General features: G+C 34.3%; 1 protein-coding gene across 1 annotated transcript; it reads right to left on the bottom strand.

Moving 5' to 3' along the window:
- Positions 1-4690: 4690 nt before the first annotated feature.
- On the bottom strand, positions 4691-6819 carry LOC114405375 (pectinesterase 2-like). Its single transcript, XM_028367948.1, has 2 exons — positions 5906-6819; positions 4691-5436 (listed from the first exon to the last, which is right to left on the bottom strand). Exons 1-2 carry the CDS (start codon positions 6762-6764, stop codon positions 4760-4762), a joined length of 1536 nt encoding a protein of 511 aa, XP_028223749.1. The 5' UTR covers positions 6765-6819; the 3' UTR covers positions 4691-4759.
- Between the last annotated feature and the right edge of the window lie 8444 nt (positions 6820-15263).

Raw genomic sequence — 15263 nt, 5'->3', positions numbered from 1 at the left:
TTTAAGCCTCGCTTACACCTCCTCATCACCGACAAGGAGATCGATTTCCCATCTGAGATCTCTCTATCAGTTTCACCTAAGCATGTGCCGCTTCCCCAAATCAGTTTGAATGCAATAGAGGGTACCTCAGCCCATCAATTCAAGCATTTTGCTCAGACCCAGAGCATCTCTACTCTTTTTCACATTACCCCAGTCACCCCCCACCCAGCTTCTCACATGCACCCTCCTTCTTCACCCACACCCTCTCCGATATTTCAGTTCTTCACCACTATTCCGCCATTTTTGACGATCCTTCTCACTTACCTCCACCTCGCAATATCCAACATCACATTCACCTCCTTCCAAACACACCTCCTGTAAATGTCAATCCATACATATACCCCCATTTTCAGAAAATGGAGATTGAGAAGCAAGTATCGGCAATGCTCGAGGCCGGCTTGATTCAGCCGAGCCACAGTCCTTTTTCTTCCCCAATATTGTTGGTAAAGAAGAAGGATGGTGCATAGCATTGTGGCATGGACTATCACACATCAAATGCTATCACGGTCAAGGATCGTTTTCCCATGTCGACAATCGATGAGTTGCTTGATGATTTGGGGCAAGCTTCATGGTTTTCTAAATTAGATTTGTGCCAGGGCTTTCATCATATACGCATGGCTGAAGATGATATCCACAAGACAACTTTTTGGACGCACCAGGGACATTACGAGTTTAAGGTCATGCCCTTTTGGCCTCTGTAATGCTCCGTCCACCTTTCAGGCGGCCATGAATGATGTGTTACAACCATTCCTGAGAAAATATGTGGCAGTGTTCTTCGATGATATACTCATCTACAACACTGATTTGGATTCTCATGCGGTTCATTTGGATACCATCCTGTCGACCTTACACACACGTCAATTTCTTCTCCAACAATCCAAATGCGTCTTCGAACAAAACAGGCTTAACTACCTTGGCCATGTCATTTTGGCCCAAGGAGTGGCACCCGACCCTGATAAAGTACAAGCCATATTAGCCTGGCTAATTCCCACGTCTACCACAGCTTTACGCAGATTTCTTGGATTGACTGGATTCTATCGTAAATTCATAAAGCACTACGCGACAGTTGCTACCCCCCTTACGAACCTTTTGCGTAAGGACCAATTTATTTGGACTCCGACGGCTACCCAGGCTTTTGACGATCTCAAAACCTTGATGTGGAAAGCTCTCATCCTAGCCAAGCCGGATTTCTCTTTACCATTTACACTTGAGACTGATGCGTTTAGCTCATCCATTGGTGTGGTGTTGATTCAAAATGGCCACCCCATAGCTTATTATAACAAAGTTCTTTGTCCGTGTTTACAACGAGCTCCCGCGTATGTCCGGGAGTTGCATGCCATCACATCTTCAGTTTGCAAATGGCGCCATTATCTGCTGGGCAACCCTTTCATCATCCTCACTGACCACAAGAGTCTCCGAGATCTTATGTCTCAAGTTATTCAAACCCTGGAGTAGCAGACTTATCTGTCCAAGCTTTTAGGTTATGATTATACCATTAAATACAAACTCAGCGCAACAAATGTGGTCGCCAATGCTTTGTCCAGAATTCCAGTACCAGAGGCTATGTGCTTGTCATTATCGAGGCCTTATTTTGATTTCTTGGACAATCTCCGACAGACTCTCTTACGAGACCCTCAGTATGTTGATCTTCTCGGTCAACTCCTCTCACGTCCCGAAGCATATCCTGATCTTTCGATCAAAAACAACCTCATGTTCCGGCAGGGTCGCATTTGGCTCCCTTTTCCGACACCATTCACTTCAATCCTCCTTAAGGAGTTTCACTCTTCCCCGCTCGGAGGACTCACCGGTGTCACAAAGACTGTTCATCGTCTTCGTCAAAATTTTGATTGGCCTCATATCACGGCCAACGTCCGCCGCTTTGTGGCCCAGTGCAGTACCTGCCAACAAACGAAATATACAACACAAAAGCCTGTTGGCTTACTACAGCCTCTTCCTATACCATCTCGAGTCTGGGAAGATTTGTCCCTCGACTTCATTACAGGTCTGCCACTGTCTCAAGGGTACATCGCCATTCTCGTCGTAGTCAACAGGTTCTCCAAAGGGGCACATTTCGGGGCACTCCCACCGCATTAGTCAACTTACAATGTCGCTCTTCTTTTCTTTGACATTGTCTGCAAGCTTCATGGATTTCCGCAAAGCCTGGTGTCTGATAGAGACTCCATTTTTGTTAGCAACTTCTGGCATGAGTTGTTTCAATTGAGTGGCACCAAACTCCGACTGAGTATCACATACCACCCACAAACGGATGGTCAAACGGAGGTCCTCAACCGCGTCTTGGAACAATACCTCCGTTCATATGTCCATCATCAGCCATCTCAGTGGACCAAATTCTTGGCACTTGCAGAATGGTCTTACAACACGACCATCCACTCTAGCACCGGCATGACTCTATTCCAAGTGATTTACGGCAAACCTCCCCCGTTTATCCCTTGTTATTTACAGGGCACCTCCTCGGTGGAAGCTATTGATACAATGTTGACAGACAGAGATACTTTACACGCTGCTCTACAACGCCGGTTACGCAAAGCTCAAGAGGACATGAAACTCACCGCAAACAAGCATCGTCGGGATGTTCAATTTTCTTTGGGAGATTGGGTTTACGTCAAGCTTCATCCGCATCGCCAAACATCTGTGGCCCAGGCTCATACCAAATTATCAAAATGATATTTTGGCCCTTTTCAGGTGGCAGAACGTATCGGACCTGTTGCGTACAAGTTGCATTTACCGGCGTCATCCCGGATTCATCCAGTATTCCATGTTTCTCTTCTGAAGCCACATCTAGGACCAGTACCTGAGACCCCAACTCGGCTTCCTCCATCCACCGCGGATGACCACCTTCTTTTGGTCCCACTCTCCATTCTCGATTGGAAGTGGGATACTTTTGTCTCTCCTTCAGACAAACTGGTCCTAGTCCAATGGGAAGGTTTGGCATCGGAAGATAACTCCTAGAAGCGTTGGGATGATTTGCGAGTTTCGCACAACCTTGAAGACAATGTTGTTTTTGGATATGAAGGTATTGATAGTAGAACTCCTATATCAGATAACACACTAGAGGCCACACCAGACAACATACCAGAGGCCACACCAGACAACATACCAGAGGCAAATAATATTAACAGACCAAGAAGAACCATTAAGAAGCCCAATTACCTTAAAGATTATGCATAGACTCAGTTAGCTCAATACAACACGTGCCTCATTTCCATTTGCAATTCAAGCAGTTACTACAAAAGTAAAAGTTGTTATCATTTCCATTCTATTATAACCGGATTAGTTATCATTAGTAGTATAAATGTAATAGAAAGTGGAATAAAAATGGCATCCAGACTTATCTCAATTATCCTTTTCCTTTAGCATTCTTTGAATTCCCTTGTCCTCTTACTTGTGCCCCATAACAAATACTTTTTATTGTGTGTTCAAGTATTTTTTTTTTCTCTTCAATTTTTATGAGGTTTGGATCAAAGACTTTAGTAATAGTGACATTGTGGGTTATTTTTAACAATAACTCCATTTCTACAATACTCCAACCGTTCCAAAATTAAAATATAAGTCATTTTAAAAAATATATTTTAAAATGTCATTTTATAAAATTAATAAACATTACATTTAATATTTTTTAAAATTATTCTCAATCAATACTTCATGTTTTAATATAATAGTTTTTTTTTAATTCTCATAAAAAAAATTCATAAGTTACTAGTATTTATTTGTATTTATATTATTATTTAATTCCAAAAATTATTTATTTTTTCACAAGTAATATCAGATACAATTAATTAGATGATGAAGTAAAAAGATCTTAATTCATCAAATTTATAAATTAATTTGTTATTATTAATGAGAATTTGTTGTTATTAAGGTAAAGGGATATAAATACTATTTAATTAGAGATAAAAGAATATATTACAAAAATTACTGATATTTTTTATAAAATTCAAAAAATTGATTATTTTGTTAACAACTTTAAACACTGTAAATGAGCACTGTAAATGAGTATGAGTGACTTATTTACACTTATTTTTTTTCTTTTAAGTTTTAACTTTTAACTTTTAATAGGCTCAATTCGGTGAAAATTTATAACGCTCGCAAATTACAAACACTGGGTCAACAACACTTTCTTATTGGGTGTTCAAAAATCAATTTCATAAATTTTGACAGAGGGTTAGAGACTTTATAGATTAGTGACAGGAAAAGGGCTGCTTTCAACTTTCAGTTGACTTCTCTTGCAACTTATTTAGACTAATTTTCTTTGTATAATTTTTACTATTCATCATTTTCAATATGCAGATCAGAAAATCGACCCTTGTCGAAGTCTTATTATTCATATGCATGAGCAGAAAAATTGATGTTTATCAACATGTTTAAAGAATCTAACTATTTACTGATTGTGTCTAATTCTTATTGGTATGAAATACGTTATATTATAAAATGGCCTATAGAATAATTAAGATGGGCAAATTAAAGGAATTATAAAACATGACATAAATTGAAGAATGTATATGTGCATCGATAGATAATAACCAGCAAAAAATGAAATCAATCCAACTAAATGATATTTATTTATCCATCAAAATAAAATATGCTTTCAAATTGTAATCACTTGGACAACATTCATAAATTATAAAAAAAAGTAAACAAAATTAAAAGAAATGAAACTATTTAATCAAATTACAAATCAAGAGATGACAAAAAAAAAAATTCAAAGACCAGAGGTGAAAGGCACACTGGTGGCAGGCAACCATGAGTTTCCAGCAATAAAATTCCCAACAGTGAATTTTGAGGCTTCGGAAGCACTTGTAATGACATGATAACCCAACCAATTAACACGGTTTGCTGTTGAGGAACCTGGTCCTGTGTTCATGTATTCTCCATAGTACAAAGTACTTAATGCAAAGTTACCACTCCACTCCAACCAACCCTCTGGATTGATCAAACTATCAAGATAAGTCTTCATGAAAACTGTTCTTGAATACTGTTGCCAAGGCCTTCCAAGGTAAGTCCTAACCCCCATCAAGTCCGAGGCAGCAGTAACCTTTGAATTGTGAATGGAAATGCCAGTGTTCTGGTTTGGATCGGTTCTTCCTTGAGCAGTGATTGTGTTAACTTTGTTTGGAGGGTTTCTTGCATAAATGTTACAGTTTTGGAACACAACAGCAGCATTACCAAAGATGAAGTCAACTGTGCCGTATATGTCACACTCTCTATAGAATTGTCTATCGGAGTACACATATAGTGTGTCTTGGTAACCTTCAAAGCTGCATCTGTAAAATACTGATAGGTCTGATCCAGAACGCAATGCAACAGCTTGGTGGTTTGTTGCACCGGCAGTGTTTCTAAATGTGATGTCTTGTGTTATAAACCCATCTCCAACAACAGCTGCAAAAATCATATATGCTATCAAATGCTTAATCCTTGGATAATTTATTATTTCGTTTTCCATCATCAATGGTCTATTTAAGTAAGGTTATCCAGAAGCACTTTTGAGAGAGTAAAAAAGAATAAAATGAATTCTTTTATAACTTAACTCTAATTTATACATAAGTGTTAATATGTAGAAATTTTCCTGTCTGTTTGGATACAAACCAAAAGTGTGTTTGAGAGCTTTTTTATATATGGAATTTTTTTTCAGTAGAGGAAACACACAAAAACAACTTTTAATCTTATATCCAAATTGGTCTGGTGCTCTTCTTTCAAAGATAAAAGAATTTTTACAAATTAATTTGAATTTAAGAAAAACTACTTTTTTTTCTCATAAAAGTGTTTCTCGATAAGCTTATCCACCCAAACTGTCCTAAGAGATGGATATTAAAGAAGATGAGTTAGTCAGAAAAGTTTATTAGCTTACCAACAGTGGCTGAACGGAAGGTTGTGGTGCCCCCTCCAACGCTTTTGCTACTTGTGATTATGGTCTTCCCAATACCATCTCCCACCAACATTATGTTATTTGCTTTGATCTCAACTTGTTCATCGTATATCCCTCCCTTCACATATATCACATACCTTCCACTGTTACTCTTGGGTGCAGCATTTACAGCTTCACTCACTGTTGTGTACTTTCCAGAGCCATCTTTTGCCACAACTACATTAGCCTTAGAAGCTGGAGAAGAAGCTTGCAACAGCTTTCTATCACCTGGCTTCACCCATGTTGGGAACCCATCTTTGTAACTTGGTTCTTCATATTCAACCTTGTTAAGTGCCAAGGTGTTGCTCAACAACTTGGTAACATTGTTAGACATCAGAGGTAGAACATAGTCTTGAACACCAAGCTCATAGAACCCGGCTTTGCATGTCTCAAGGTTAGTGAGAGCTGTGCTGAGCCATGTTTGGGTATCAACTTGGGAGAACTTGGTGCTAGGGTCTAGGGTTTTGTTGAGTTTACGAATGGTTTGTTCATAAAGCTCAACACAATCAGCCCAAGCAGCGGTTTCACGTGGGTTACGGCATTTTGAACCAAGTGAAAGAGTGTTTGCATGGCCATTTAGGGCACGTTCTTGAGCAAGTTGCAATGAAAGTTTGAAAAACTCGGATTTTTGCTTGATGGGTTTGTATTGGTGAGTGGGGTTATTGCTCAGGAAATACTCACATGGTTCAGGGTTTGGGGTTTGGCTACACCAAAGTTTAACGTCATTCCAAGAATAACTAGAAACGAAAGAAGAGAGAAAGAAAGGAAGTGATAGTGCTAGGAATAAGCGAAAGGCTATCATGGTTTCTGGTTAATTTCAATTTTTGGTTTTATTATCTTACTTGAAAAATCTTTGATAATTGGAAATGAATGATCGTAGGATGGATGGAGTTTCATGTCGTAGATTTGGTGTCTATTTATAGAGAATGCATGGCGAGAAGTTGTTAGCAGGAGGCACGAAACTTTGTGCTTTTCCAAATCATTTTCGATTTTGCTTTTGCATTATTTTTTTGTATTATATAATATTAACTACGTACTAGCAGTTTTCGTAGTTTGCGCTTATGTTTTTTGACCTTCACCATGCATGCATTTGAAAGTGATCGAGGATTCAAAATAATTGTCTCCCTTCGTTTCTACTACTGTAATGAAAATTGACTCTTCCAAAAGTTTTCTTTTTCTTTTTAAATAATAATATATTGTTTGGATTCGGTAAGTATTGTCTTTTTTTTAACAAGGAGTTAATTTGGTTACCATATTTTAATTATTGTATTCCGAAAGATATCACAACACACCAAATTCCACATTATTTGGGATAACTTTAGTTCATATTTTTATATACTACTTTATAATATGGACTTTCAAAGTTAATAATAAGATATGAAAATTTCATTCCAACAGTTTCTTTTTCTTTCCTATAAATATTGTCTTTCAGACCATATTTTACTACTATGGATGACGATCAATTGCCAAAGAAAAAATATTGGTCTTTTAACTGTTATATTCATTTGCTCAAAAATATAAATATATAAAAAAAGAAATAAAAAGTCGTAGAATTTATCCTAAAGTAAAAAAGTTTGCAAGCATTTACGAAGAAAGGAATAATATGATTTGAAATTCAAATAAAACGCAGCCTAAGAAGTTTAAGACTTCAAAATCCAGTGCCACTTGTTCATAATTAGTTGATTCGGACTTAGATTATTAGGGACACCAACTGAATTGATCACCTTACAATATAAATCTATGTTCAAAGCTTAAAACAACGGACAATTTTGTTGCCATGTTTGGAACTGGAAAAGGCAAATTATAGGGTCAAGTTGCAGCCAGCCGTTGCGAAACGGATGAATCTAATGCTTTTTTTGGTTATCACTGTAACAAATTTATAAAAAAAAAAGGATAAAATATGTTTTATACTTTCGGTAAAATTTGAGTTTAATATTCAAATGTTAACTTTCATCAATTTTGATTGATTTAATTCTTGAAAAAATAATGGTTTCTCATGATGAAAAACGTGTGTAAGGAGAGACAAAAACCAATATTTTTCTAGCGGTTATAAATTGTTCAAAGTTTTTTTTACAGTTTAAATTGATTAAAGTTAAACTACGGAGACTAATTAATATTAATTTTTATCTAAAATAAAAAAAATTAAAAACATATTTTACCTTAAAAATGGAAAATAAGGAAGCATCGGTGCAGTATCTTAAATGATTGATATAATTAATTATTTATTAGTTTGTTAATTGTACTTATTAGATGTCAAGAATTTTAACTTTCTACATCGGTTGCATGTAACTAGTGTAGAAAATACTTTTTTTTACATTAAAACCATTGTTAATATTCATAGAAAATGTTTTTTTACATCAATTATTTATACTTATAAAGCATTATTCAAGGTAGTGTCTCTTGCATAAGGACAAATGAGTGTCAAAAAATAACTTATAGTGAGTGTCACTTTATGGTCATCATTGACCTTAGAGTATCCACAATGGTAAACTCTACTATTGACTCTTAAATTATTTTGTTTGGATTCCAAATTATCACATCAAGACTTTAAAAACACTACCAACTTTTTATTGTAAGAATGAAGAAAAATGTTTTATGAACATTCATTATGCTATAAAATACCTAGAGAGAGAAAAAAAAAAAGAAATATAGGTATTATAGGATATAGGTCTGGCTTGGACCTCCTTTTAATAAAAAAGAAGATCGATAGAGAGAAATGAAATATGTTGATAGGGTGCTTAAAATAAATGAGTTTTTGTATATCTTGCACAACAATAAGGCCGCCATCAAAGCCTACTCCTACTAGGCCAACTTCACCATCTTCTTTGTCGCCAAGAACATGAAGGCCTCGTCGAAGATCACCGTGGTGCTTGGGGATTGCAAGGAGCAATACAATGACGCCTTGGAGAACCTCCACAGGGCCATGAAGGCCATTCCGCCACACGATCTCAGCACCGTTACCGTTATGCTTAGTGTTGTTATGGTGGGTGTTTCTGTCTGTGATAATGGGTTTGAGGAGCATAAGATTAGCATAACTGCTAGTATTTATCTTTCCATTGCTTCATTAATCCCCTATTAGGAAGGGTTTGCTCTATTAGGAAGGGTTGATTTTCTATTAGGGTTTAACAAGAACCCTAAGGACTATGCCAATTGCTCTACCATTCAGTGGCATCGTGTCTCAGTTTATCCTCAGAAATTAGGAGACCTTGTCACCGAACATGTTGTTCCCACCCTAAGGTTCATATACTATCACAGGTAAAGTTTTTATCCCTTTTCCCTTTGTTGCTCCTCTAATATTTTCTTATCTCTGTTGTTTTACGAAGGAGTTGGAGACATAGGAAGGGAAGTCTGTTTTATGAAAAATGGTAGAATCGTGACTGTTCAATGTTCACATCTCAAGTATTTGTCAATTTATGGACTCGTTTCACGTTACCATAAGTGATAATGTATGGTTTTGATTTGTTTTATGTAATTATTTTTTTGGACTTGTTTCATGTTCCCATAAGTGATAAATTTTTCAGACATGTGTCAGTAACTCATGCATATGGTTTTAAAGCATTCTATTTTTCTAGAGAGTGGATTGTAGGTAGTTTTGGAGTTAAAATGTTGGTATATATGCAAATATAAGCATGAAACTTCTCAGAAACCAATTAATTATTGATGGAATACTAGTTGAGGTTCCTACGTGATGGATTCTATTGATGGAATAATGTTAAAAATTAAAACCTTAGTTTCTTTAAGAACATAACAAATTATTTATAAAACTTTACGGAAAATTGTATTGTGTTTCAGGAGAATGCTTGTCTGATTTACTATACTAGATTTTGTAATTAGATGAAGGATGGTATAATAGATATTTGGTTGTTTGAATAATTCATCAACAAAAGGATGTTAGATTATTTAATCTAATATTGGTTCATGTAATTATGAAATTATTTTAATGAAAAGATTGTCTTATGTGATGATTGTTAGACTTAAAATTATATTAAAATCAGTGGGGATTATTTTTCAATTATTAAAATAAATCCATCTCTTCTCACTTCATTAAGGTTAAATTTTGGCATTAAGGAAAAATGTTTTGAAAAAAGAAGTTTTAAACGTTGTCTCCCTCTCTCTTTAAAAATTGACGTTCTGTTGTTTCTAAAAGGGTGAGAAAAAACACTATAAAATCAAAGAAGAAAATGCCAAAATCAAGGATCTCTACATCAAGAGTTTTGCACGATGGATTTAGATAAGTCTTCTAAATCCTCTTATGAAATTCAGATTATAATAATAGTGAGAAATATGTTATCTAAGATCTTGTAGTGTAATTTCTTGTATATTGAATTAAAGAAATTATACATGAAAGTATAATTTTGCTAACAATTGGTATCAGAGCCAGGTTAGGGATAATATTTTCTCCATTTACTTTGATTACTTTTTCGTTCGAATTTGATATGTGTTGCTTTTTATTCACATGCACCGCAATTTATTCGTAAGAAGGTGCAATAACCATTCATTGGGTGCTATGGATCAATTTTTTAATTGGTCGTGAGAAAGCTATGAAATGTTATGATTGTGCTGATGTTCTTGAATTATTAGCAAAGTTATAATTGTGGTGCTGCGGTTTATTAGAATGTCGTGAAATGTTCGTGAATTATGAGAATAAAATTGCATAATTTTCTCTGAAAAATGTTTTTACCTAAAGGAATTATTTTGGAATTACAAAATTATAGTGAGATTCGTTAATCATCAAAGTTGTCAAATCTATGGGGATTTTGCAATTCTAAATTATATGATTGAGTGATATAATGATGCTATCATTTAATCTAATAAAGGATACATCTTACCTTTAAATGAATATTTGTAATTTTTAACCAATTGTTGATACTATTTGCTATGTTATTATGCAGATAAATTAGAAGATGCTCAAGTTAGAAACTCTAAGGAAGATACTTAAAATTATGATAAAGGCATAAAGCCTTTGGCTACTGTTAGTTTATATGCTTCTTCCGTTCCAAATTTCACGTTGATATTTGCTTTATCTTTATTGTATAGTCCAATCTACAGATGAATCATTTTCACCAGAACGGTTTCATAGTGATGAAAATGAGGAAGCTATTGACCCTGAAGAGGACTAAGCTCTATTGGTAATCTTTAAACATGGTTTTTAACAATAATATCTTTGTGTGAGTGTATTTGTGTGTGTCAAGTATATAGACTAACTCTATAATGATGGTACATTTATAGGACCGGGAATGCATAGTTGTCAAGGAAGAGCAACAGAGACGAATTCTGTAAGCATTGACATCAAAGCCCTCTCCAATAGAGGATAATTTTGAGATGAAGCCCATGAAATCTATAGGAGCTATGGAAGATGGGGATGCAATGTTTAGCTTTGGTGTTTTAGTGAATCTAGGATTCACAAGTATCCTGTCTTGGTTATTTATGTAAATTTGATTCTTTGTGAAAATGTCATGGAATGCTTGTTGCCTTTTATGATTCTTAACAATTTACATGTTTGATAGATTTAAAAATACTTAGCTCATTGTACAATCGAACAAAGTTCAAGTTATGTCAGCCCTTAAATTTCAGGAAGTTAAGATATAAATAAAATGCATTTCAATTTTAATTTGAAACAAACACATTTCAGATACCATATCATTCTAGAGTAGCTCTATCAAGAATGTTAGCACTAAACCACCACATCTCTAACTTAACCAAACTGTGACTTCAATCTTCAACTTTGTAGTACCACTTTATTCCTTAATGACAATATAAAATATCATTTGAGATTCAAGTCAACTTTGGGCTCAAAATGACTTAAGAAAACGGGTTTTGAGAGGTGAAATCTGAATCCATTATGAGTAACATCATGTAGACCAAAATAGATTTGAGATTGATGAAAATAGAGTTGTAGAAACTAGTTTCATGCAAAAATTCCTTACTAGTCAAAATCCAAGTCATTTGATCTCAAAATGAGCTAGTTTTTTTTTACCAGATTATTGCCATTGTGATGGCTCTTCCTTCTATTCTTTATTTGTTTTGTCCCATCCATTATCCTTTAACTAGTAATTTAGGTTCTATCCAAGTTTCAAAGTTATTTTGCTTGAGATACACATAAAATTTGACACATTATCGTGTAATATGCATAAACATCTTCATAATTAAGGTTTTCAATAACTACTTTTGTTTTCTTCCCTTTTGAGTGCTTTTAAGATATTGTTCTCTTATCAATATTAGAGTTTAATTTTTCAGTGTAAATATTTTTATTCTAACGAATTGCTGATATTTAATAAATATGTATTTTATTCTAATTCATGCTTTGGCTATTGGAGATTTGATCTTTTTGAATCAGTTGTTTTGAAATGCCAAATGAGAAATTAGCTTTGAGTAGTGAGTAGCTCTTCAGTGCCTAGGCAATAACTTAGTTGCATTGACTTGGATTTTGCACATATCAGGACCAAAATTAAGATGGAACAATTGATCTAAGTTCAATGTAACTGATCAAGGTCTCATTGATCAAAATGCACATATACTAATCTAACGTTTCACTTGTATTTCACTTAAAAAGTCTTACTTTCATATCTAATGATGATTTTAGTTTTTATCATGTGCTAGGGTTATTAATTGGTTCAAAATATACCACGCTTAATTGGACATGTAATGAATTTCTTAAAATCCATAAACTTTTGTATCTCTTACATATGATACCACTTATTATATTTATATTTTTGTTCTTTTCAATCCCTTACTTTTACTGGTATTAAATTAAATTTAATTGATTTATGGTATCCACAAATTATCTTTGATTCAGTATCAGTCACCATGCGTTTGTTAAGGCCTAGGCAAAAGAAATGGAGCAATGGGCACCATAAAATTGAACCATGTGGTCCTTAAATGACTAGAATTAAAGGCACTTCTTACCTTACCTTATCAATCAAACACAATATTAGGATGAGAAACTAATCCTTATTTCTAAAAAGGAGAAATGAGCTCTAAAACAACATTTTTCTTGCCATTTAATGGTCTAGAAATAAATGCAGAACCAGAAATGACAGCAGAGTCCTTAATAGATGACCCCATCTTTGTACTAATAACTGAGCTTTCTTTGTTTTCTCAACTTTGACCACTTGGCATGCCACACTACGTTGTGTTTTCAGCCATTACGCTTTTGTGTTCTACTAGTACTATATAATAATGGACACCTCAAGGTTGTTCACTTGTTTGTTTTCTCGTATATCTCAGTGTTGATCTTAAAGGGGAAAATGAGTACTTGGGTTTGGGTGTTAGTCTTGGTAATGTTCCAATGTACCATGGAACAAAACTTAAAGTGTTAGATAGAAAGGTGAGGATAACAGAGTTGATGTTAAAGTGTGTGAGCCGTAGTCTTAGAGTTGTTGCAATTGTTCTTATGGTGATTGATTCCCAAGTCAAAGAGTTTTTCTCCTTTCAAAAGAAAGCTAAACTTACAGACATGAAGGCTTTAGTGTGAACTCTTGTTTCTTCTCTTTTTAATATAATATTCTTTGCATGTTCTTGGTAGTTGCGAGCGAACTAACTTTTGGCTACTCCTTAATTCAAGGATTGTGTTGTGTTGTGTTGTTAATATGGTTAGGGGAAATGTACTTTTTAGCAAGCCCTTAGCTTGGCCCTTTCTCTAGTGGTTATCGGGCAACTATATATATTATATTTCACTCTCATCGCTTGTTTGGTTTGTTTCACGGCTAAAAGTAACACAATTTTTGTTTAAGCTTTTAATGTGTCTTTTAAAATTATAGGGAGGGAAATAAAGAGAATAGACCATATTTTTCTTTAAAAAAAGACATTGTACATCGATTATGTAATTAAACGATATAGAAAGTGGTAATACAACATTGATCAAAGGGAAAATCGATGTAGAAAAGACACTTTCTATATCGGTTTTAGACAAAATCGATGTTGTATTGATACTTTCTACATTGGTTAAAACCACAACCGATGTAGTAATTGACAGATTTACAATTTTTGACTTACTTCCTATATCGATTTTAGGAATAACCAATATAAAATGCATTTTTCACATCGGTTGTAAAATCGATGTTGAAAGTGCTTGACTTTCAACATCATTAGATACAACATCGATTTTGAAACCGATGTTAAATATCTTTTTGTAGTAGTGAATAAATATGCCAAAAAAAATTCTTGAAACATAATTTGTTTCTCAGAAATTTAATTATTTAAAAAATAAAAAAAATACAATATACTACTTTTTGGTTCACTAAATTAATACATATATATAACAATAAATATTTAAAATAAATTTTTATTTGCATTTTTCTCATGCCTGAAATGTTTTCAAATGTGTTCTACCAAATTAATCTGCTAGAAGTTGTTGATGAATTTTCTTTTTTAACACAATTGCTTTCCTTTTTAAATATGTTTCAAAATCGAAATAAGAACCATTAGATACTTCGGTGGTTGGCATACTATTGTTAAGATGATCATAAGAATAATCAATATTATCATTGTATGTGTGTCATTCATCTTCAACAATCATATTATGCAATATGATGCATACACACATTATATCTTTCATTGTATTCATGTGTGAAGCAAGTGTTAGGACACATATAATTGTGAATTGAGATTGGAGCACTCCAAAAGCTCACTTGATATCCTTTCTAGTTGATTAGTGTCATTGGGTGAATGACTTTCTCTTATCTAACATGCATTGGATTTCATCTGCCATATATTGCACAGTTGAAGAGCTTGTTCTTGCAAAATGACATTAAACAAATTAGGTTGGTTTAAGGCATTAATGTCATTATTTGCACCCGCAACATAAAAAAATACATGTTAAATTTACAAGTCTTGTGATGCAACTACTTTGAGTATAGTTGTGACTTTACCATGATCACCTCGAGCAAATTGATCTTTCCAAACTATAGGACAATTATTTTTCATTCCTACTACATACAATCAACTAAACCTAATGTACCTGAAAAGCCACATACCTCCCTTATTTGTAGAGGTGTTGAATGTTGTTGTTAATATTAGGTCTTCTCAAGTACTCAACCCAAGTATTTGGTTCACACCTCTTACAAATCTCGCTAAGCATTCTAATGTAGTAGTTTCATCAATTCAAACATAGTCATCTACATTGTCAGCAGGTGATCCGTAAGCTAGTATACAAAAAATACCTGTGTATTTTTACCATGATGAAAGACCCATTTGACCAGATACAAACCTTGTTTGGAATGAATCATCATAATTGTCTAGGACATTTACAATTCAAAGGAAAAATGCATTTGCATTTGAAACCTTCACTAAAATTGAACCT

Source organism: Glycine soja, chromosome 3, assembly GCF_004193775.1.
Source record: "Glycine soja cultivar W05 chromosome 3, ASM419377v2, whole genome shotgun sequence".
NCBI lineage: Eukaryota > Viridiplantae > Streptophyta > Magnoliopsida > Fabales > Fabaceae > Glycine > Glycine soja.
The sequence above is the reverse complement of the archived record's forward strand: the minus strand, read 5'-3'. Positions and strand labels throughout refer to the sequence as shown.

What these genes read in the sequence shown, in the direction of transcription:
- LOC114405375 (XM_028367948.1), bottom strand. Translation starts at nt 6,764, where the DNA reads ATGATAGCCTTTCGCTTATTCCTAGCACTATCACTTCCTTTCTTTCTC. An exon ending in CTTCCGTTCAGCCACTGTTG is followed by an intron (nt 5,437 to 5,905) that starts GTAAGCTAATAA and finishes TGATTTTTGCAG; the next exon opens with CTGTTGTTGGAGATGGGTTT.